Source organism: Platalea leucorodia (genome assembly GCF_965183815.1).
Source record: "Platalea leucorodia genome assembly, chromosome: 16".
Lineage (NCBI taxonomy): Eukaryota > Metazoa > Chordata > Aves > Pelecaniformes > Threskiornithidae > Platalea > Platalea leucorodia.
Window position 1 is genome coordinate 11,557,468 of NC_138838.1, and position 25,274 is coordinate 11,582,741.

Consider the following 25,274-nt stretch of genomic DNA (forward strand, 5'->3'; position numbering starts at 1 on the left):
GGCCGGGGGCTGCCCAGCTGAGCCCTCCTCGCCTTCGACTCCCGGCGTTCGACTCCAGCACGGGCACACAGGCACGCGTGCAGCGGAGGGAGGCCCGGCAGCAGCGGGTCGCCTTCAGCCCTGTTTTCCCCGGGGTGAGCGGTGGGGTGCTGGCTGGTCCCCACCGTGCCCCCGGGCGGGCAGAGCGCGGGCCCGCTCGCCAGGCAGGGCTGTGCGCGCACCCGGGGGCAGCCTGGGGAACGGCCCGCGAGCCAGCACCGCTGACCCCAGCAACACCACGGCACGGGAAAACCCCGCCGACGGCCGCTGTGACGGAGCCGGTCTGCAGGGACCCGACCAGCCCAGGCGTGAGCAAAGCGGGGGTGCTCGCCCGCCTCGCTGACCCCAGGAGCCCCTGCTCCTCCCCAGGCTATCGGCCCCCTCCCCACGCAAACCCCGCACTGTTCGACCCCCTCCAGCGTGCACCGCTCCTGAATGCAAATCACAACCAAAGCATGCGATTCCTTCTCTGTGGGTCATCGTCATAAAAGAAAAATGCACAAGAAATGTTTTTGGTCAAAAACCAGCTCTCAAACCCACCGAAGCTGTTTAACACTGGGGCCGGGCGACACGGCGCTGCCCCGTGCGTCGGCAGCCGCTACGCGTCCGTCCCTCTCGCTCTTTGCAAATCAAATGCCAGCAGAAAAAGAGACTTGTTTGAAAGCAAGGCTGAAGGCAATGGTCTGGCTCAGCCTCCAATAAAAATGATTTGTTTTACAGAATGATGCAGTTTGCATGACATTTTCAGCTTTGGGGGCTGGGCTGCGCATGAGGCACGGCACGACCAGCGCCCCACGCCGACGCAGCGGGCAGCAGCCGCGGCAGCAGGGTCCGGCATCCCCAAGTCTCTCCTCAGTCTTTCCTGAGATCAGCGTGGGTTTTGCCTGAGAAAGGTTATGAGTCAAGACTTGATGATGTGGCCCCCAGGAGCTGCCACCGCCACGGCGCGCCGGCCGAGCTGGAGGTGCCAGCGTCGGGACCCCGGGGGAAGCTGCCCCCAGAGCCTGGCCGTCACCGGCTCTGGGCACGAGTCACCGCATCCCCAGCAGCGGTGGCACGACTGAGACTGTTGATATTCTGCATAACACCAAGGTTTCTCCAGCCAAGACAATCCCTCACCCTGTACTAGGACAGGAGCGCAGCCCTAAGCAGGGCTTTAAAACCCAGCTCACAAATTGGGAATTCAAAAATTCCTACCGCTTGTCCACCTGATACCATGCAAAAAATGGTTATAATTTTGGTAATTGGTCTGCCTTTTTTTAACCTCTTGCCTCTCCCTCGACCTCCCCACCTGTTTTGATCGGTTTTAGAAATCCTGAGCAATCAGAGGACGAGCAAAGGACAGCAGCGGCTCCAGCCAAGCCCACCGCAAACAGGGGCCAGCAAGAGGCGGTGACCGGCCGGTGCCGGTGCCGTCACCAGGCCGAGGAGATCGGAGAGAACGGTCTCACACGCACACCTTGTTTCCATCTCCTGCCGTGGGAGAGCGAAGCGCGCACAGACGGCATCAGCCGCGCACACCAACACACACGTGCACGGGTGCCCGGCCCGCCGCCTCTCGGACCCCATTCAAGCGACTGCGGACAACGTGGGAAATCGGGTCGTTTCCCTCCCTAAGCTAAACTACAGGGTTCTGGCTAATTTTTATTGGTGAGGTCAGGAATACATTCCCGTATCTAAAGTGTCAGCTGTAAGAACTCTTTTCGGGATAATTTTTAAAGTAGCAGTTTGGGTTTATTCCTCTCTGCCTGCACTACTTGGCAGGTGAGAGCGGAAAGCGGCCTGAAGCAAAGCAGCGGACGTGCCCGGCCACCAGCCCGGCCACCAGCCCGGCCACCAGCCCGCTCCTCCGCGGCAGCCGACGCGGCTGGGCCGCGCACCGGGGCAGCCGCGGGGGCTCCCTCGGCTCAGAGGAGCAAAACCGCTCATCGGCTGGGACAGCGCAATCCAGCTCCCCACAAGCTGTGAAAGCAAGAGTATTTTTGCACGTAACGGCAGCTGTCCGAGGGGTTTTGCTCACGCAGATCTGCTGGCGTCCGCGTCAAACGAACGCGACTTCAGCGCCGGCTGAAGTTTTAAGCGCAGATCAAGGCTTTGAGCACGTTTTTGCTGTCGGTAGCGTGACACGAGCCACGGGGAGCGGGCAGGCAGCGCGGCCGGGACGCACAGCCCCGCAGGGGACAGACCCGGAGCCTGCCCTCGGGGGAGGCATCTCCACCAACCGACAGGCGCCGGTCAGGCTGGACAGGACAGAAAAGTCTTCTCAAAACTACTACATGGAAAACCCATTTGCTATTTTTTCTGCGGTAAGGTGACCAATAACTAATATTATTCAACAACAGAAGAGATTTCTTGTAAACTTCATATTTATTGATTTTTTTTGGGACAAATTAGATCTTCTGAATCCCAAAGTGTACATATATATATATTTATATATAGCTTTCTCCATAGGGAAAACACATATATCAAAGGAGGAGAGACATTTCTAAAGTGCCCCTTGTTATACAGTACTGAACATGATTTCTAAGAGCATTAGCGTAAATCCGAAGTTTCTGAGCAGGAATGACAGCCGTGGGGAAAGAAGGGCTGCGGTTTGCTCTTTTCCCCACAGAACAGAAAGAAGTTTGGTGACTTTTAAAAAAAACAAACAGAAAAACCCCAAAGAAACGTTTCTGGTAGCCGTGGAGAAGGCAGATGAGAGCCGGGATGCCTGGGCCAGCTTACGGGCCGGCCGATGGGACACGCTGTTCGTCAAGTGGAGGCGAACACCGACGGAGGGGTTCAGCCACTGCAGAACTCCAAGGGGGAGAGAAAAACCGGCAGAGACGCAGGACCCGTACGTGAGCGGGGCAGCGACACCGTTACCTTTGAACCATAAGGGAGTAAAAGATGAGGAGGTCAGCAGCATCATCTGTCGATACAGTAAAGGCCATTAAATAATCCACAAGAAAGCTCATTTGCCTGTATCGAATAAAACGGGAACTCTTCTCTCCATCCCCTACGCTTTTCACCGTGGGAAGCATGGAGCAGCTGTACGCCTGGGTCACTGCTGGTTACCAGGACCTGCCTTGGGGTAAGAAGCCAACGGGGCTGAGGTGGGAGCAGAGTTTTCAATGCAGAAAGTGAGGCGTCATGCAAAGCTGCAGGTAAGAGGAGCGGGACCAACCCTGCCAACGTGGCACAGGGAGCGGCGCCGGGGGACGGAGGGGTCTCAGCCAACGCTCGGGTGCTGAGCCCCACTTCCCAACCCGGCCTTTTTCTCCTTCAATGAGCTCAGCCACTCTTGACTAGAAATGAGGCTTCCTGCCTCAATTTTGTTATTTTGTGAGTTGGAACAGTAAAGAAAGGCAGAGATGCTTCCTCCTGCTCCTAACGCAGCTACAGAAGGCAAAGCCACCCGGTTCCTCCTAAGAAGGGAGATGACCCTGTTGCAAATACTCAGTTTTCAAGAGTTGCTGATGAGGAGCAACTGTCCTGGTATCTAACGCTGATCTCCAAAGTACCGCACGCAAAACACAACGTCCTTGGGAAAGCGCCTGCAGGTACAAGGAGACGACAAAGCCCTGGCGCCTCTGCTAACCCCACAGCGTTAATGGAGCACTACAAGTGAGAACAAATGATCTGTTTCAACGTGGTTTGAGGATAAGGAATCCTTAAAGATTTGTCCATTCTGCTGCAGAAACCGTACTAGCAACACAGGCAAGAGCTTCCTGGACGCAAGGATGCAAGAAAAAGAAAAAAAAAAGCCAACAAAAAAGTGTTAACTATGGAGCAACCCAGGGCTTTATAAACAGATTTAATGCAATTCTCAGCCATGTCTGCTCAGAAGGCACAATCACGCTTGATTGCGGTAATCACTCCTGCCTCCAGCACAGTCCAACCACAGCACGGACGGTATGGAACTGGAGAGTTTTCTTAATTAAACCTCTGCCACTGTTCACAGCAGTCCACAACCAGGCAAAAGTCCTGCTGGAGCCAACAGGCATTTTGGGCAGACCGTGGATCCCGTTTTCCTGTGGAAGATCTCAACCCAAAACGAGACGTAGGCAGCCAGCGCCGTGACTGCTCGGCCCCCCCTCGCCTCCTCCGCCGGGCGGGCGGCCCCTCTGACCGTACCGGGTCCGATGCCAGCGGGGCCCATCCTCCCCTCCTGCCCCGAGGAAAACGTCCGCTGGCTACAGCAGGAATTTTGCCTCCATTAAGGACTGCGGAATATTTGTTTTTAAAAAGAGAGGAAGACGGAAAAGAGATCATTAATAGCAGTACTACACACAAAACGGTGCGAGGACCAGAATGTTCAGTCAGCAATGAAACACGTCCTAAGCAACCTCCCAGCAGGCGGGCGAGGACCCGCAGAGCCACACAACATCCCTCCGCTCCTGACTCCGCGGGAGTTTGCCACCGACTTCAGTGAGATCTGACCTAACCGCCGGCAAGGACGAACAAGAGGGTGACGTAGGATGAGGGGTTGTTCTTTGGTGCACGTCTCACTGTAGGCTGTAAGACACGAGTTATACATACTGATCTCCTGGAATATACCGTTACCCTATACAAGACCAGATTTCTTTTTCCCCCCAAAAGAAAAAAAAAAAGATGTCAAAACTGCTTGCACTTTGGAAGATACCACATGCACATTTATCCCTTTTCTAATCCACTGACTCCCACGCTAAAACGTGGTCAGTCCAGGAACAAACTAACAGAGAAAAGTAACCCATGCAGCAAATCTACTTAATTTCTGTTGGTCTTCTTGTCCCAGGTTCCACTCTATCAGGCCAGATAACCATACTGCAAGTTGCCAGCGCAAAATACCTGCCTCCGCAAAACAAAAACGAACCCAAGAAACCTGGGGGCTTGGGACTGGCAGGAGGAATCCTGGAAGGGGGAGTGCCATGCACAGAGATCGGCAAAATCAATTATTGCATCAGCAAAACCAAGCCAAAACAAAAAACAAAACCCCCAAAAAACCATCCAAACAAAACATTGTCAACCATCAAAATAATAAAAAACATTATTTTTTTGACATAGCTATAAAAATCAAGTCATTTATAAAACTGCAACAAATGAAGTCCAGTTGTATATTCTTTTTCCTTTTATTAGACAGGACAGAGAATTTCCTTAAAATGCCGTAACAAGTCACAGTGATTTTAGATGGTTTTTTGAAATGTAATATATTGACGGGAAATACCTTTAACATGGTTTAACTTTTTTTTTTGTCGCTGTATATGTACCCTGGTCCACCAAACCATCTATCTTAAAGTTTCTTGTTTAGAGAGGACACTCTGTCTTCTTCCTCCAAAAATGAATTTTGTCTAATAATCCTGCAAAATAATCAACCTTACAAAAGGCCTTCTTCAAATGTTATATTTATATATATATGTATATACATATATATACACACACATACACACATATATATAAATATAGACTTCTATGATTTTTTTTCCCATTCTACGCAATGTCTCAATAAAGAGATCAGCAATTTTTATTCTACAAAGAAGCAACACATAAAAGGGGAAAATTAAAGTCTTAAGAACATCATATCCATATTTCACTGATTACACATAAAAGGAAAAAAAATCACCATGAACAACTGTCTTTGAAGTTTTCTCGGATTAGCAAAATTCAAGTGCAGAGAGGCCCCGTCTCTCGCTGCCAGCGGCAGGTTGGTTACTGGGCAGCTGAGGACAGCCCAGCCCGGCGTCCTGCCACGCGGCGTTTTCTGCACTTCCCTCCCGCGAAGTCGGACGTGGTTGGAATGTATGGAGTTTAGGAAAGGTTCCCAACAAAGACCTCGCCGTCAGACGATCCCCTCTAGGCCAGCTTCAGTGTGCTCACTGGGAATGATGGCATGGTTACCATAGTCACCGGGTTTAGGACCGTTTGCCCAACTAACTGCGGGTGATGGACAACTTGGGTTCCTACAGCAGGCTTGGCCATCACCGCTTGCTGGCCAAGGTTTGTGGTTCCATTCACTTGCTGGTGCGAGATCGTGTGAGCAATGTGGCTCACCACGGGCTGGCTGACGGCCACGGGCTGAGGGTAGATGGGCAGCTGCTGGCCGAGGTGGGCCATGTGGTTGATGGTGGCTGGGTGCACAGTGATGTGGCCGATAGGCTGAGCAGCAGTTGTAAGTTGCACAGGGCTGGACGTGGAAGGTGCAATGTGAGCAATGTGCTTGGTCTGTGGACCCTGAATCACGTGGTTGACAGTCTGAATGACCGAAGCGTGGGTAGTGGCGGTGTGAGCGATAACAGTCGATTGCACTGTCGAAGCCGCCACGATGTGAGTCTGTGCAGGGACGATCGCCTGCGGCTGGACCAGTGCTTGTGTCTGGATGGGAGGCTGTGCATGGGCTGGGGTTTGTTTCTGCTGGATGGACAGGTGCTGGGGCAGAACCGCCGGGTGGTGGGAAGCAGCGTTTGAAGGGACGGCTTTCAGGAGCTCTGGGTGCTGGCGCTGGGTTAGTTTTGGTAATGAGTTCACTGGCCTGTCATCTTCCATGTCTTCATCCATGTTGTCTTCACCCTCTGGAAAAAACGAAAGGAAGAAACTCCCATAAAAAAGAAAGCAGAGCATGAACTGGACTAACCAGCCTCCCTAAAAGGCAGCACAGGCGGAAGAGACGACAGCAGGAGGAGTCACTGAACTACGGGCAGGCAGCATCACATGGCACAGCATGGCACGGCACGGCACGGCACAGCAGGCTCCACCGATCCCCAGCGGGGCGGCACACCCCTCTCCTCCCTGCCTGTGGGCCAAGGACCCGGCGCCAGGCAGGCATGGCTAGCTCGAAGCCCCAGCTAAAGAGGGCTGCTCCCAACAGGCTGAGAGATCTCGCTCGGCAGGCAAGGGCAGCAGCGTGCGCAGAGGCAGACGGAGAGCACCTGGGCTGAACTCCGTCTGGGCTGAGGAGGGCTCCTGCTGGGAAGAAGAAGAGGGTTTCCTCTCCTGTCCAGTTGTTCCACCGATCGGTACCACCCCTTCTGCTCCCCGAGCAGGCAGGAAACGGCCATGGAGAACCATGGCAGCAAGCTCCTCGTCTGGTTCTGGAAAATGGACTCTTGTCCAGTCCACGAACTAAGGAAGCAATGCAGGAACATGCTGGCCCTGCAGAGATCAGGAAGACAAGCAGGGCACCTTGCACTGCCGGCTCTAAAGCCAGCCATGCAGCAGAGATTAAAAATCTCAGCAGATACAGAAGCAGCAGGAACACCAGGGAAGACACTTCCCTTCTGCAAGCTCTGTGGTTACTAGTAGCTGGAAGCGATCATTTTCAGCAGAGGCCAGCTGGAGAGGTGAGCGGCCGACACTCCTATTGACAAGCACTCCTACTCTCAATTTCCACGAGCCTACACTCAGAGTCCGCGAGTATGTCCAAAGGTGATGCGCCCGATTACAAGCCTGAACGAACCAGAAAGCCCAGGTTTTCCCTTCCTGGAACCCGCGGTATCGTCTGCCTGGAGTGCCAAGAGCAAATGCTGTCGCGATTTGAAGGAACTGCTGCAAATGGTTAGGGACTGCTACAGCCTCCCCATCTCTGGATAGCAAAGCACTGTACATCCACAGGCTGCCTATTCTTCCTGCCGCAGATCACTGGTATGGAGAAAAGCATGCACTCTCCTATCTCACCAAAACTTCTTACTGGGAACAGCACGCCAGCTACTCGTTAGTATCATTTCATCTTCACTGTGAATCCTTTTCACACACCGTGAAGGCTCAGTGAGTTGTTCAAATGCTCTGGTGATCCTTCCTGTACCAATTCCTTCTTCTCTACGTGGCCGAACGCCCTCCCACATCCACGCACGAATACATCAGGATGCTCGTACACCACTCGGCTCTAACGAGCAGGGATGCACAGTTGTGGAAGAGGAAAACTAAGTTTTCAAAGCAGGGAGCTCCATGGGAGGTATCAGCAGACTGAATGTGCAAACCTGCACTTTGTATCTACCTACTGTGGATGCGCGATTTTCAGTTTACTTTACACAAGCGGCAGTGTATTATCAGGTCAACATCAACGATTACAAAACACTTGAAAACCTTTTACTTTATTCTGACTGCAAAGAAACCTTGATGGTGCTAAGTGAGGATCCCCGCCACCGCTATATAACTGTGTCAGTGACATGCAGTGATGATTACAAGAAGAGAGTAATTACGGGTACCTGATGCTGTCGAGGTAGATGCCTGGTCATCCTCTGGCTGAACTGTCTGTCGAATAATTCTGTCAATCTCCAAGATGTCCATCCACTGGCTCAACTCGTTCTTCAATTCTGCCAGTCGCTGCTGGGTAGCAATCTTCTCTCTTGCCAGCCGCTCCATCTCATGTTCATATTCTTTCTCCTTTCTCTTTAAAGTCTAAAGACAGAAGGAAGAAAAAGAAATAAAAGGAGAACAAAGACAAATATAACCTACACTAACCTGGTCACTCCCATGTCCATAGCTGGTTTTCTTTTCTTACCAGTTATGCTGGTGTAAAATGTGCTCGGATACACCTACGCCTTCCAAATTCAGGCAGAAAGGGAAAGGACGAGAGCTGGCCACGAAAACCTGAAGGGTTGCTTTGGCCAACTGCTTTCTGCATTCTGAAGGAAAACTGATGAGCCTCCGCAACTGAAATGCTTAACCACGTCAGGTGCGAGTCCCTTCAACTCCAGGGGGAAATTTAAAGCCTAGAACTCCTCAGGAAGAGCTGTAAGGCTTTCTCTCTGAAAAAGAGTTATTTCTGCCACTCTAAAGACAGAAAATGAAATCTTCTTCCTGCATTCTTCCTCTTTTGCTCTAACCTCCCTAAGGAAACTAAAAAACCCTAAGAACCAAGAGCGCTGAACTATGACTATGAGTCACAGCTGTAATGTGGCAGCCAGACCCTTCGCAGCACGGCCCTTCCACCCTGCCGACTTCCTAAGGCAAACGCAGGACACTGACGGTACGTGCGTGCAAACGCTGGCAAGAAGGAACCTCTGCAAGGAGACCAACAAACAACTCCTGGATGCCGAAGGCTCGCGGACCATGAAGCAGACTGTCCGAGGTCCCAGATAGGCGTTTGCTGGAGGTGCAGCAACATAAACCTGGACTCTCTGTTCCCTCCTCTCTTCTGTTTCAGCCCGAGGGAGCTCCTTGTTGGACTTCAACATCAGTTTAGAGCGACAGGGGCCAGTACTCAGCTCCCAACATCAGCCTCACTTCACCTGCCTTATGAAATATGGGAAGAGGATTAGGGCTTGTCGCAGACTGGTGGGAAGGTGCAAAGGGGGGAAATGGGTGCTGTTCCCTCCGACCGCCGGGTGAGAGGACACGAGGCCCCTGTCAGTTAGTCACTCGGAGAGCGGGGCCGTGGAGTTTTTACTACATACATCTATTCCCAAGCATCCCTAGGGAAAGGAAGCATCGACACAGAGAGCAGTGCTCCTGCGCAGCAACGGACTGCTGGCCCACGGCTTGAGAAAGGTGGAAAAAACCCCACGTCCTTGCACGAAAACAGAAACCTTGTGCAGAAAACTCTGCTCTTACGCGGGAAGATGGAACCGCAGACATCTTGAAGTATTTCAAAGACAAAGTGCATAGGAAGAGATAGTATCTTTTACTAAACCAACTGGTGGTAGTTGGGGAAAAAAGGCAAGCTTCGGGCACACAAGCCCCAGTAGGTCTACACAAAATCATGGTGCATTTCCGTAACCAGCACATAAATCATGGAGAGAGAGAGAGGGAACTTGTACATGGTCAGAAGAAAAGAAAAAGCACAAGTACTGATTAGCTTTTGAGCAACACACCCCACCCCAAGAGCCCCTGACCTAGAAGAGATGGCTAGGAGCCGACGATACCCTGCACCACGGGGGAAATCCTGAAGTCAAATGGGAAGGAACAGTTTATGGTCTCCTCTTCTGCTCATGCCCACTCAGCACTGGAAATCCGATGCGTTCATCAGCAGGGAAGGGAAGGGATGCTGCGGCAGTCAGCACAGTACACAAAAATGCCAAACACCACCCAGCGCTATTAATGGGAAATATAAACCACATAGATCTGATGGGAATCAATTATTGAGCAGTGCGGCAGAAAAACAATAGCTGATCTTCACAAAAGGTACTGTTTTATGAGATTTTAAGCCAGTCATGTAGCACTGAATAGTAACAGGACAGAGAAGCTGCCCCCCAGCCCAGGTCAGCGCTTACTATAAGCATAAAAGAGACAAAATAAGTGAAATCTGAAAAACCACATATGGCCTGTCCATTTTCTAAAGTTAAGTTTCGCCACTGGGTATCTAAATCACATACTTCTGAAAATACCAGCTACACAGAGCCTGCACGGATGCTCTTTTTCACTCACTGCTGCTAAGCACTGAACTGAAAAGCAAACCTTACACTTAGCAGAGCGGCAGAGGATCAGACTCACCATCTGAACACGTGCTTTTTATTTCTCTCTCAGGTTCTCCAGGACAGCTGCAATCAGAACCTGACCTCACGCGTTTCAATGGTTCTGCTGGTCTTTTATGTCAAAAGTTAGCCAGGAATAACTTTAAAGCCTGTTCAGCCAGGCCTTTAATTCAGCCTAAGCCAACACAATGACTGGGGTAGCTCCTGCCGCCTTCTTATAGAAAAGTAAAATGAAGGGGGAAAAAAAAAAAAAGGGTACCTTTGTCCTGATAATAACAAAAAAACGAAGCATTTTTAAAACGGCCAAACAATGTGTATTAGCAGGGCACAGTCATTCCAGATGTGTAAATGGAGACAACTCCTCTCAGCGAGGCTTATGCTTTGCCTCCTGGCACAGCTGGCTTCAGCTCAGCTAAAAGCCTCCCAAATGGACAGTCTTCAGGCAAAAGGGGCAGTTCTGTCTCTCTCGATGCTTTTTAGACTGTAAGCAGGCAGCGGATATGCCAACCCCTCAATACCAAAGTTTTATACTGGGAAACGCCAGCAGACCTGTAGGCTACAGCAGTGAGAGGAGTCACTGGGACAGCAGGGTGTCCGCGGTCTCTGGGTGCAGGAGACACGGGTGAGCAGGGACGGGGACTCCCGGAGTCCTGGCTCTGCACCAGCGCCCACTTCTAGCCCGGAGACGGTGTTCAGATCCACACGTGGCTGAAGCCAAAATCCATAGGCTAGTTTTAAAGCCTCTTATCCTACGAAGTGCGGCCGAAGCACTTTGCCTGACCCAGCAAACAGTCGTGCTGCGTGTGTGCTTTGATTTCCTCGTAGCCGACGGGATGTGGGCGGGACAGAGGGCAAAGCTAAGGTGACGAGGAAGGTGCACGCTCCCGTGCTCAGGTTTACATATGCAAGAGAACTCATCTGAATGTCTTCCTCTTTACTCTCTTATCAGGAAAGAAGCAAGCAGGAGAAAGCCCGAGACTAAAATCACTGCATACAGACAGGAGCCTGGCCCCTTTCTGCAGCATTTCTCTCCAAGCACGTTCTCCATGCAGTTACTCACAGGGCACGATAACGAAAGGACAGAACACAGTAACACAGCTTTCCAGGAAGCGCAAGAAAGAAATCCGCGCAGCCTCAGCGCCCGTATCATGCACAGCACAAGCGATACAAGCAGATTTGGCTTCCTTCCCTGCTGCAAAAGAAGACTCCCAGCTCCAGGGGAAAGCATGACTATGAGGCACGGACAGGGCAGCTGGTAATTAGTTACAAACTTTTAATTACTGAAAAGGCAGGCAAACCCTTAGCAAGCACCAGGACGAGTCTCCCAGGGAGCGGGGCCAGGGAGCTTGCTCCGTCACTCTCCGCTCCTCCAGCACAAGCTTGGGGACGTGGCGCTGCTCCAAGCCCGGCCCCGCGGGCTCTGCCTCCCTCCGCGCTGCCAGCAGCCCCTGCCCTCCCCGTGCTGGGAAACGGCTTGACCGGCTGCCAGCTCCCGGCAGCCACTCGCCGTGACCGCGCACCCCTCCTGGGGCTCCTGCGAACGGCCCCCCCGGCCAGTGCGCTCGCAGGCTGGGTGCTCTCCAAGGCAAGCTGCTGGGGAGGCTGGAGGAGCAGATGGGCTGGAGTCTCCGCTGGCACCGGTAATCTTGCAAAAACTATTCAAGGATGCAATTCACTGTGGCTCACTTGGTAAAGTCGTATCTCCTGGCTGAGCTGCTACTTGGCCGAAAAACAAACTCAGTGGGATTAACCAGAGCCTTCCTCCCTCTCCAGCAGCTCCCCTCCGAGCACTGCCCCGCTCTCTGCGGGCACCGGCCTCGCGGGGCGCAGCCCCCTCCCAGGCTCTGCAGGGGCTGGGTGCGTGCCCTGCGTTTGAAGGTGAGCCTGGGATCAGGAGCAGACCCGACCCCGACCCGCCGGCCCCGGTGCAGCAGCAGGCACCCATCTCCCGCAGGAACCTGCTGGAGAGGGGACCGGGAGTAGGGACCCTCTTGCCTTTGTGTTTCTTCCCACCAGTGGCCGGTATGAAGAGGGTGGGTGCCCGGCTCCCTGTCTCCTCTCTGACCAGCATCACCGGCAGCCCCTTGGACAGACCGCTGTCCAGCATCTCCCGGTTGGCAGGTTATTTTCTGCAAATCATCCTGCCCACATCAGGTGCCAGGTTTTCCCATCAGTCAGTAGAAAGTCCACAGCGACAGCCAAACCTTAGTCATTCTGACTTTGCTCGCCTACCTACTCCCAAACAGAAAACACCTTTAGAGACACGTGCTGCTCTCCAGTACGTTTTTTCTAAAACAGGAATTTCTTACAACAGCAGCAGTATCACAATGGATCCTACGTGATTAAAAAAAAAAAAAGTCGCAGCACTTTTAATATAAGAAGCAACTACGTGGACACTCCTTTCACTAAACCCTGACCTTTGGGATCTTCCAACAGAATTGGCATGTAAGGCTAGAGTTAAAACAGGCAGAGGGAACCCTGAAACTACATACAACAAAATAACTAATTAAGAATGAAATTTCAACAAAAGGAATTCATACAAATGCCTGACCATTTGTCTTTCAAGGTCTGAAATTTCATTAAGGCAGAGGCATGTGTGTCTGGGACAGCTGCAGGTTGGTAACGACCACCCAACCCACTTCCCCGGCTGCCGCTCCTACTGGGAACTGTGGGGAACGGCAATGGCGAGGGCTCTGATAAGGTGCTGGTACCTGGGATGACGATTAAACTGTCTGCCAAGATCCTGAAGGACACACATCCCCAGCTCTGACCCAGGACTGGACTGAACCCCTTGTTCCTGCGTTCCCTCCCCAGAAGATGCTGCTTTCCTTTGCACTGACTTGCTTGCCTGCAGCTGCCCGGTGCGAACTCCTTTGCTTAACCTGGTTCATGAAATACTGATCCTGCTTCTTCATGGTGGAAAGTCACTGAGGTTATCTGCATTTCTGGTTTCCCACCTGCCTCAGAGAGCGGTGAGGATCGATCGGCACCGGGAGCTGCAGACGCCTGGAGAAGGCAAAGTGTCGCCATCCGCAGTTTTGCTTCTCTGCTCTGCGCAAAGCAGCGGGGCTCTCGCAACCCAAAGCTGGTGAGACTTGATTTGAACGCAACCCACGTGTACCAAAGGAGGCGGCATGGCTTCCGCCAGCTCAACAGACGCACACCCCCCGAGACTGCTCTTTTCCAAGCAACAAACTTCAGCACAGACCCTTCGCCTTATGCTTGTGCAGTGATGACTGTAGGATTTCTTTTTTTAATGTTATGAAATTGGGAGCCTTGGTTGCCCAGGCAACTTTTACTCTGCAGTGTAAGGAAGCTACAGTGAGAAGCAAAACTTCAAAACTGATTTATTTTTCATTTCCCTGCACTTAAAATTCCACAAGAGCATCACTTACAGGAGCCAGTAAACCCTGACCCTGATGTGGGGGAAGCTGATCTACCCCAGGAAGAAATCATGGATTTCCTCATTTTCATGTGAATCCATCCATGGCTTTTGACAGTTGGAAAGTTTTGTAAATCACCTGCTGGCTCTGGTGAGAAAAAGTTGACCATTTCACTCCAAACATTTACAGTTCTCGCAGTTTAACTCCTAACCGCACACGAAATAGGGAGCTGAGGCCAAATAAAGTGCACAGCAACGGTTTGCTGCAGGGATCAGTACCCCTGCAAGATATATATATTGTACAATATAATATAAAGTATGAGAGTGGTCCCACGGAAAACACGCCTGATTTTGAAGCTGAGAGCAAGTCCTTTCCTCAGCAATGCCTGCAGAGGACCAAGGGCCTGGGACCCGGCTCTGACCGAACCCTCTCCCGCACCGTCACCACCCGCACCGTGCAGAGCGGCTGCTGCTACCGCACGCAGGTGGCACCGGTGACAAGGCAACAAGGGCAGTGGTGAAGAGTCCCTTCATCTTTTATTTAAACAGCGGTGACCAAATTAAAATCCATATGCGGGTTTGCTTTTGCTGCCTGTGAGTAGCTGATTTTCCTCCTCTACACGTAGCTGTCAGCTTCAAAGCAGCCGTTACTCACGTGGGTTATTAAAGCAAGACCAGCACAACTGCAGTGACAGCAAACACCCGATGCGGTACCAGCTGTAACATTTCACTCCTTTGTGCCCACTCTTCTTGCTGTTTCGGAGCTGCTGTTTGGTCCTTGTGTGCATCCCACTTCCCATTATTTGGAAAACAAACCAGAAATAAACTACTGTTGTCACTACGCAGCAATAGTCATTTGTCACTGTAAAGAATTTTCTGTTTTATAGCTGGCTGTAATTAAATCGCTTATTCTTATGTCAAGGTTGAAAATAATGCCCCCAATGCTTTCTCTGCGCTTGCCTCAAGAATAATGCTAGCCCCGTAGTTGGCATCAGTGAGGTTTAAAAGATCTTATTAAAAAGCTCCCCTTACAAACATTATATTAGCAATTTAAAAACACACTTTCAATTATGAGCTTTTCCAAAAGCATATTTCAGCTGTTGTGTTCTATTACATGGCGTTCACTGATTAAAAATTCCTCATCAATGAGCAATCATGAAAGTGATTCGCAATTTTGAACCAGATTCTTTAACTCTTTGCTACTGGGATCGCAGCCGCTGCAGCAAAGCAGGAGCTGCTGGGCCAGGGGAGGTCCCCGAGCAGCAATCCCACCTGCAGGACCTCCACGCCATTCAGCACAGACCCGGCCCAGCCGGTCAGGCCTTCCACTGCTGTACAGAGTTTTGGTTCCTATCTACAATGGGAAAAAAGCTAAATCCTAAAAAAAAGGATCTTATCCTTGCAGGGACTGCCACAGTGCAACAGATCTGCAGCACCAGCCTGTCTCCACAAATGTTGCAACCAGAAACATCAGGAGACAGCGGGGTGCTGAGGAATGTGCTGTCCCCAAGCAGCCCAAGCCCCCAGGGCTGCTGGCAGAGGTGCCCCGCTCACCTGCAGTACTTTGGGGTTTTGCATCAGTTATATCAATTTTGGCCATGCCTACTTTGAATCGCACTAAGTTTTCTGTGAAGTTCTTCAGGTGCGACAAGCAGTTTGTTTAAAGCCCAGCATCTAGAGAAATCGCTTGCCCCAACTCAACCCGACCCGCTGCGATGAAGGAGAGCCCACGAAAGCAGGAAAACCAAGAGCCGGTTCCCCCCACAGCACCAGGCCGGCGTCCCCAGCCTCCGCAGCGAGCATGCGACCAGCGGCTGCCTGCGCTAGTGACGGTGACAGCACCCACCGGAGCCTGCGGGCAAAGGACCCGTGCCGGCACCCTGGACCTCCGGGACCTCCTGGACCCGAGCTCCTGCCAATGCCAGCAGGACCCTCAGTCTGCAGAAAGCAGCACCGGGCAGGATCAGGCCATCAGCAGAGGTAACGGTGGTACCTCTCCCTCTGCTTGTGTGAAACCCAGGCTGGTTGCCACGGGAACCAAAGCCACGGTTTCCATGGTAACTGCTTCATTCGGCTGGCTCTTGGAGATGAAATCCCGCAGCGGTGCCGGATGCGCTAGCCTGGTACCACCGACGGGAAAATACAGGTCGCGGCACAACAGTACCACTGCAGCGACTGACACAGCTGCCGCACCGCTGCCGCTCTCCCACGCACGCCGCCCCGCTAAAATCACCCACGTGCCGCTACACCCGGACAGTTTGTACTACAGCAGCTTCTCCATGAGAAACTGAGAGCCCGAGAGCCTTTGCTCAGTATGGGAGCGCGGTCTTGCTTTCCCCAGATACAACGTAAAATCATGACAGGCTCGACCCAAAGCTCCGAGGTGTTAACGCGAAGGGCTCAGAACCGGGGGAAACGTGGGGAGGGGTCCTGCAGTGACCAGTTCTCAGCGGATTTTGAGAAGCAACAGCTTGTGCCTTGAGGGAGGGGAGGAGCAGAACAAGGACTCTAGGCTACCGCTGTTTGTGCGCCGACTTCAGCCTCCTAAGCTCGCAAAGCTGACACTTCACACAAGCACCAAAACCAAAATAAAACTTGCAAGGTGAAGCAGAGACCATCCCACGCTACTCGTAGGTCTAATCACCTGCAGCAGGCCGATCCGATCCCAAGCACGGCTGCTTCCCTGTAGATCCTCCAGAGCAGATGAGGCAATCTGCGGTGTGGCGTGAACCCCTGGGTGCAGCTCTGCCCACGGGTCTCTCAGCCCCGACGGATCGTTTGCCAGCAGCCTCGTGACCCAGCTCTTGCACGTGTTTAACACAAGAAAGGCAGCCGAAGAGCACTGTTATATTCTGGGAGGTGACTTCACCCTCACCTGCATGCAACCAGCACGGTGACTTCAGGAACCGAGCAAGTCTCTTGCTGCAGAGGCTGCACCGGCTTTTCTGCAAGTACAAGAGAAGCGTGCTGGGCAGGGGCTCGCCATCAGCGCGTTTCTGTGCGCCCACCGCTGTTCAATCTCGTTGCAAGGGCAGAGATGAATATCTAGACAGAAATACTTCACAGAATAGGAAATCTGCCCGGAGCAGAGAAATCATGGGAAAATGAGAACATGCATTGTTATTTACATTTATTATTTGCACATTGTTAGCACTTAAGACTCCTGATAAAAAAAGACACTGGGCCATAATCTGTGGAACAAAAATACAGCTGAAACACGGCTATTTGCACTGGCCTTGCAAATCTAAGAGGATCCAACCTCCTGAAGCACTGCTCTCTGGACAAAGTACAACCAGTTACTAGGGTAGAGGGTAGGAAGAATCCAAATCAGGAAGACAAAGAACAAATTCAGAAAAAACAAAGAAAAGCAGCAAATGACTGGAACACACAGTAAAAGCACAAACCAGGGAACGGCATAGCCATGCCCAGGGCCAATCACCAAAACCATGCTGGCTTCTACCAGCAGATCTGTTTTATTCCTTGATATGACTTTCAAGGTTAAGGGAAATCCAGTGTTTAAAAAAAAAAAAAAAAAAGTATTATTTGCAATGTCTAGGTGTTAAGTTTGGCTGTGTGTTTTCCTTTTTTTTATTTTTTTTTAATAATCTCTGTCGTTCAGGAAATAAGTGAGACATTTTCAATGATGCTAATGGATTCTGGATGCTCAAAATCCCCCGAAATACTGTGGTGTTTGTTATTCAGAAAATTATCCCAAACAAATTACTTTAATGTGTTTGGTGTAGAAAATGTATCTCTGGTATAACTGTAATAATTTTCTGCAAGCAAAAATAAAGCGTGCTGCATTTCAATGAGCGATTATTATTAACGACGCAACTGCTGGATGCGGGACCCTCGCAAGCCTTTCCTGAGCCTACGCGATGATGCACAGACAGCAGTTCTGGAGGGCATCAAGCAGTTACGCTTTAGAGCCGCAGCCAGATCTCTTACTGCTAGAGACGAGGAGGAGATTAATGTGGAGACACATTATCGCTACATCTACTTGCTGCGGTATTCTTTTATTTTTCCTGGAGGCATCTCACAGCGGCTGCTGGGGGAGACAAAGCAGAGTTTTGGATGGGTCCCGGGTACGGAGCTCCCTTTGTTCGTATTCCTCCAAATCTGGCTCAGCCGACGGGCAAGACGCACCAGTGAGCTGTGCATCAGAACATCAACACTGCCAAGGCTTTGAGCGGCTGCCCAGGGGAGCAGGTAGGCGAGGGCTTCACCTGGGAGAGAAGCACACCTCCCAAAACACGGTTTTGGCAGTCCCAACAACCACGAGCTCCGAGAGACCCACCCTCCCCAGCAGAAGAGGACCACCACCCCACCGCACGCGCACCGCAGCAGCGGGCCTGGGAGGCTGAAGTCCTGGTGACTCAGAGAAGGATGCTGATCCTCCCGCACCACCTCTCTTCCCTGTTTCTCCATCCTTGTAAGGAGGTCAGCGCCAGTCACTCGCACCCCGACGGCTCCACCTACGGCCCACAGAGCAGATCTGGGTCACCAGAGGATTTCTCTCCACCTACCTCCCTTATTGTTAGGGCCACGGCGGCAGCGGGAGGGCGTAAAACCCAGTTGTTAAATATGAACCGACTCTGGCACCTGTGCAAGGCCATGAATCAAAGCCGTGCACCCGAGCGAAAATCTTTGCCTCCGTGCTCAAGGGTTGAGGGCTGCAAGTGCCGGCTGGCGCAGCAGCTGCGGTGCCCACCGTGCCCGCACACCACCAGTACTCGGACTCCCCGCCGCTGCCGTGAAGGTGGTCCCAAGGCTGAAGCTCCTCCGCACGGTGCAGCACACTCCACCGGGCTGAGAGGCTGCCTTAGAGCAGGTAAAACCCCATGAAATTCCTAAATATGAAGTGATAGGAAGGTGCCAGCTGCTGGGGACGATGAGCTCTGAATCACGATACGCGCTACTCTGAGAGAGCAGAATATAGCAAGAATCGACCGGCGTTCTGCAAACCCACCCAACCTGTGCAACATTAACATCACTGCAGAATGTCTGCAGAATGCAATCAATCTTCTCCTAGAGACACTTTCCCCTCAAAGACCTCAGGACTTTTGGGAAGAAAAGCAAAATAGAAGTTGTTCTTTCTCATGCTGCAGGAAAATGCACAACCGCCCTCAGGGAGCCAGTTCCTGTTTTCCAAAAATACAAATACAGTGAATAATCAGGTACCTGCCCAACAGATGGCACCCAACTCGCACCTACTTTGTGCAGGACAACAGGTCACCTGCCATCTACCTTCCAGGTCACCTGCCATCTACCTTCCTTTTTCCACCAGAGTCATAATTTTCAAAGACATAATTTTCCCTAAATGCCGTCTCAAGTTGACCTGAGCAGCCCCGCTATTCAAATCAGGGTGTATCTCAGCGTGACAGGACCAACAGTCTCTACTTGACACCCTCGTTATCAGACCGTGGACTGTATTTTCTCCTATGGGTGCTATACCGGCCGTCCCCGAATGAACAGCATGTCACCAAGAGGGATTTAATAAAACAGTAAGAATTCCACAGTGACCAAAAAAAACCTAAAAAATTTTAATTTAATTTTTAATTTTAAACCTAAACTTGATATAGTATTTTAACTCATAATGACATAAAGCGTAAGACAGCAAAAAGAAAAAGAAATTGGAAAAAAACCTCCATTTTTTCTGGTTTGTTTATTTGATGCACGTGTTAACATCCTGTGCAGAAGCAGCTTCACCGTTTCACCAGGTCACCCAGCGTCCCACGGCCTGCGCCCATCTTCCCCACGGTGACAGCAAAGAAATAGAGACAAAAGAAGTCACAGCTGCACACAGAAAAACGTCTGGATGAAACCACAAGAACCGGCAGGGCAAGCCCAAGGCACAGGCAGGATCAGAGTAACTATTAATTTTTGATAAATAACAACTGAGACAGGGATCCTTGTAAAAATCTTACTCATATCTCCACATCCTCCAAAGCCTGCTTTATCAGTATTTCTGTCAGATCAGAGTAACACCAACAAGACAACAGGAGATTAAGCTGATACCAACTTCCAGCGGCTTACGACAGTTTCAAAATCCCCCTCATTTATTATTTGGTGGCTGACAACGTCTAGCAAGGCTGCCGCCACCACCTGCGACGGCAAAGCTCTGCGTGACACGGGCTGAACCCTGCTGCACTTCGGCACACACAATGATTATTGTTCTCTTGCAACTATTTGTTTGTGATTTTAATTGGTCACTAACGACTTCACTGTAATTTTCAAGAGTATCAACGCACACCTTCGCTGCTGCTAACAAGAACAGGAATCCGAACTACCCCCGTCGCTTGTGCCACGGGACCCTGACCTCTTCCCTATCGGGCTCTCGGGGAAAAGCAAAACCACAAAACAAACCAAACAGTTATCACGTCAGTGGGGTTTTTTGGGGGGTTTTGCCTTGTTTTAGAGGTAGGTGACTTCGATCAAGCTGGACTCATCACTGCTTTCGTCACGTCACGTGCACTCTCCTCGCCCACGCCTGCTCGCCGATGACAACCACTACGAGCAACGGCACCCCAACAGCCTGCAACGCAACCATCATTTTGAAACCCCGTGCTGTGCTCTGCTTACAGGTTGTTTTGGTTTTTACAACCTGGAGTGCTTCTTTAAACTACTATGCTTAAATGACAGCAGTATGACAGATTTAGATTCTCTAACAATTAAAAAGACACGTACGAGATTTATAATTCTGTTTACCCTTTCCAAACTCTCGTGTATGAGTCACAAGTGAGACATTGTTTAAAAAAAAAAAAAAAATCATCATCCCTTTCGGCAAAGGTTAAGAAGCGGCTTCCACTCACTCAACAAGGTTCAAACCCTGGGCCTTTTTAAACACTCTATTGCATGACACGTTTTGAGGCTGCTCCCACAAATAAAAATCCACTGACTGCTCTGCGGATGGAGCCTGCAGCTGGGGAGGGACGGCAGGGGATTTGCTTTGAGACATTCGCAGCTGCCTGGGAGCCCACATCAGCTTTGGCAGATGTGCCAGCTCGGGTACCAAACTCTCCGACTCGAGAAGGGAATCCCACGTTTCTTCTGCTCAATGACCATGCACGTTATCCAAAGGGAACACGACGTCAGTGCTGCTGCGTGCGAAGCACAGTCGCAGGCTGCGTGCTGGGAGCTATAAACACGCCTGACAGTGGCAGCTCTGGCTGGCGGGCTCGCATCGGCACGCTGAGTGCCAGGGACTGGAAGCTCTCTGAGCATCCCCCGGCTTCTCAGGTTGAGCACCCCATCTCCCATACTGATGTAGCCCGATGCTGTGCCTCTGAAGCTAAAATCAATTCTTTAATGACTCCATTAAGGGCAGGAACTAGACCCTGCACTTGCTGTGCATGAACAACTCCCACCGACTCCAGTGGAAAATCAGCCCTACTTCTTCATTCTCACCCATCTCACATTTTTAAGCAGGCTGCAACTTGCTTTACTTTACTAAACACTATTTTTTTAAAGGTCTTATTTCTCATCACTTTCCGAAATCTACAGATGACACCATGTTGCATGACCACAGCCTATTGTTGCTGGAAGCCTTTATTATTGGCGATGAAATTCAGGCTAATTAGACGAGAGAGAATCAATTGATCAGGTCAGGTAAACAACACGAAGCAGCACTGCTCGGCATGTGAGTGCTGCTCACATGAAGGAGGCACTGAGAGGACCCAGTTCTTTCCAGGCAAGTTTTATAGAAGTATATTCACCTCGTAGCTGGCACAGAATAAGAAAAAATAACAGTTACAGCTATACTTTTCAAGGTGGGGAACTTAATTGGATTCAGCATCACAGTTTGTCTTATGCATTTTGATCAATAATCCAGCCACCGCAGTGCTTGAATGGAAATGAGCTCTGGTCTTCGCACAAGCCCAAATGCTGCTGTCGGAGGCGTGGGCTTTCTGCCTGCGGTACGGGATCTCCCTGCGCCGGGGACTGGCGTGTTTGCAGTGCCCTCCTTCACCTAGGCAACACCTAAACCCCAACTTAAGCATTACCACGGGACTCAAAATCCACTGGTCTCGCCCTGGTCCTCTACGCTAGCCAGGGACGAATTACTGTGTTCAGGCACTGACGAAGCGACCAATCAATAAAACCAAACCAAAAGAAGAAGAGATGTTGTGGTTACTAACAGGAAAATTTAACAAATGTGAAAACAGTATCTGGTCTGTTCACATGTCCACAGGATCAGCTTAAAAAGGACAGCACAAAATTTTTTACACGCACTACTTAGGCATCCTTGGACGGTACTTTGTATAAGTTCTGCCCTTGAAGAAGTCAATTCTGTTGTTTATTGTTGGCATAGACGGGAAACTGCACCATTTTTAGGTGCACAGCATGTTGCTTCAGGCCGTCCGAAAAGCCAAAAGAGACTAGGTGAGGATAAACAATTTAAACATCTCATATAAGCAACTGGCACGACTGATGAGCACAGGTAAGTCAGTTCACGATGGACTTCTGCTCCTGGCAGGACGTCAGGAATCAGCTCTGTAATTCCTTGTTTGTCCTACACAGCATCCTGCGCTCTCATTTTAGCCGGCGGCTGTTGAGAACACACCGCACACGGGCCGGGGAGGCGGCAGAAGAGCCCACGCTGCAAACAGCGGTGGCAAAGGAGGGAGCAGACGCGAGGAAAGTCCAAATAACCAACGTGCTAACGGCGAAAGACTGAACCAGCCTCCCACATCAAAGTACAACGACTGATGTCGGCATGGCCTCTATTGCAGGGTTATGGTTTTTCGTTTACGACGGGATAGAGTCCATTCTCCCGCCTAGGATAATCATTTCTCCCTTAATGCCTACTTCACACCTGCGCCCATGGCTTGAGTTTGCTGAGCTACTATTTTTCTTTCCATCTGACAATGATCTGAGACCTATGAACTCTTGTCCTTGCTTTAACTTCAGTCTAAAGCAGTTACATATGACAAAGGAAAATAACATCGATCTGGGCAGCGGTGACCTAGCCAGCTGGTCAGCTGAGGCCACGGTACGGCCACGTGAAGCCAGTTCAGCTGAGGAAGCCCGCGTTTGTAATCAGATGAAGAAATTAGGCACACTTCCCTCAAAATGAACAATGCAGCAATTTACTCGGGAGTCTAAAGCGATGTCAATTACCTCGAGTCCAGTATTTTTTTTTTTTAGCATGAACATTTTTTTTTTTTAGCTCCGGAGAAAGGCATCAGACCACAGAAACTGTAAGGTGCTGCTTCCACTCGCTGTGAGCCACCAGGAGGGAGCAGCCCAGCACCTGCCCCAGCCCCAGCCAGGTGTGGAAGGGGAAGGTTTCCATCATGAAGATGGAGACTATTTCACTTTGGTGAAATAATTCTCTGGCTAGCTGGTCTACTGTTCAAGTGACAGCAAGAGGCCTGCAGCTTGTTTACACAAGCAGTCTTGTGACTTTTAAATGGCTTTGCCACTCATTTATACATTTCTCTAAGTGCACGTAACCAGAAAAATCGCAAGACTGGTTTGCATCAAAAGTTTATCTGGGTGATTCCTGGGGAGACTAAGTTTTCAGCTAGTATCAGTCAGTGGCTTTGGTCAATACCTGTCAAGTCAGCGGGACGTGGGGTACGACGCCAACCCCAGCTCCTGCGGCAGAAAGAAATTCTACCCTTCCGGAGGCAATAAGTGATTTATAATATGACCAATTTGTCCTAAGTTCATCACAGCTATTTTCTCTCTCACACTACAAGCAGCAAGGAGGACTGGGAAATGACTTCCATGAATTCGTAAGCAAAGTCGATCTCTTAAACAGAGCAAATACTCCTCTGTAGGACTAAGGCCCAATATCCATCACCACAGAAGACCCCCCAATACTTCTGCAAGCATCTAAGCAGCACATGCAGTAGTGTGCCCTGCTTCGCAAACTTCAAAGGATTTTACTCTTTGCCCTGGGAAGCTCAGCTTTGTCTAATATTTTGTAAGCACGTTATTATTTAGTCAGCGTTTGACTCTGGTTGTAGTGGGGGAACTGGCAAACAAGCAGGACTTGCAGAGTGATCTGAAAGCTGCCAGGCTGCGGCTGTGCTGCTCACGAGCTGCCTCATTTTGGCTGTCCCGATGTCACCCGGTGAGCAAATCGCCTGGATGTCATCTTACACTAAATATGCAACAGCAGATAACCCCTGCAACTGGAAGGTGTTCAGGTACCATAGCGACAGGCACAGTTTGGGAACACAGAAGAGAAAACAGTCTTGCTTAAGGCCTTCAATTAGCTTCCAACTAAGATGATTACAACATTTCCTAGGGGGCAAGGAATCCTTCAAAGAGAATCAAATCAAACCACCCAGCTGCACAGACGTCCTGGCTCTGAACTGTGTCTGACGTCTTCTGCGCAGGGCTCCGCTCCCCGGCCGCCCCAGCAGCACCTTCTCCAGCACAAGTGAAGCGCGGTGCAACCCCCTCTCACAGCACGGCTCTCCGGTGAGACGACGGGCTTGTCCGGTGAGACGACGGGCTTGTCCGGTGAGACGACGGGCTTGTCCTGCCTGCTCTCTGCTGGGGGACGCCGCTTTGGCCTGCCCCAGCTGAGGGGACGGGGCTCTGCTCTCTCAAAGCAAACAGCATTTCCCACTGCATTTTTTTTCCCACATCGCTTCATGCATCTTAGAAACTTTTTGGAGGCCTCCAGCATTTTCACAACTGTTTTTCAGGGAGGAAAGCAAAGAACGAAGGGCGAAGCGGCCCGCGTAACAAATGCGCTTCATCATAAGCTCTGCCGCTCGGGACCGGAGCCCACCCCGCTGCCGTGACCCGCAGGGACAACTCCCTCAGCCGAGAGCCACAGCACAACAGCTTACACCGCCTAAAACTGAATCACCATTTAAAAGGATTATTAACTTCCAGCTGCGTTCAGCCTAATTTCCTTTGTGCAACAGTGTGTTTAATTGCAGAGATTCTAATTTACTGTTGCAGAGCACAAGCCCAACTCTAAGGATAAATTAAAATGACAGCTCCACGGGAAGTTCGGAATTTAACTTTCTGACTTATCTGATTTGATGCAGATACAAATATTTAAACCCAGACAAGGAAACAAACAGCCTTTTTCTAAGAAGTTCCAGCTGGAATGGGGAAAAAGGATTTTGCAGGACGAGAGGCTGCAACAATTAGTGCACTGTCATACTCCTCGCGGGCACAGATCATCAGCGAAGCAGAGCTTCAGGGCCGGCACGCTGCAAGCCTCTGCAAGGCTCATTTGGCTTTGCTTTTTTGGTTTGTTTTTTCCCCTTTAGTGAAAAATTACTTTGCTATACTGAGAATAAAAGGTTTTACTTTTAAATCTCCTTTGTACAGTTCCCCTGTTCTCTTTTCAAGGGAGAGAGGTAAGCACTGAGCCTGTCAAGCGAAACACACCGAGGCTGGTGTGCGATTTGCTGCCAAGAAGGCAATGTTTCTTTTGTTTTTCCTTGTAATCACGACCAACTCTGTGCTCCTGTCTGCAGATGAGGCTGGGATTCATCTCACCCCCCCTTAGC

The 25,274-nt window shown here is 50.7% G+C and overlaps 1 protein-coding gene across 2 annotated transcripts in view; it reads right to left on the bottom strand.

Moving 5' to 3' along the window:
* Nucleotides 1-2,316: 2,316 nt before the first annotated feature.
* MNT (MAX network transcriptional repressor) overlaps nt 2,317-25,274 on the bottom strand; it is a 46,395-nt gene continuing 23,437 nt past the window's right edge. For both annotated transcript variants that reach the window (XM_082328468.1, XM_082328467.1), the window contains 2 exons: nt 8,199-8,391; nt 2,317-6,566 (listed from right to left, as the gene is read on the bottom strand). In XM_082328468.1, the coding sequence (XP_082184594.1) occupies nt 5,851-6,566; nt 8,199-8,391 (909 nt within the window). In that variant the 3' untranslated portion in view covers nt 2,317-5,850. The remainder of the gene's footprint in view (nt 6,567-8,198; nt 8,392-25,274) is intronic.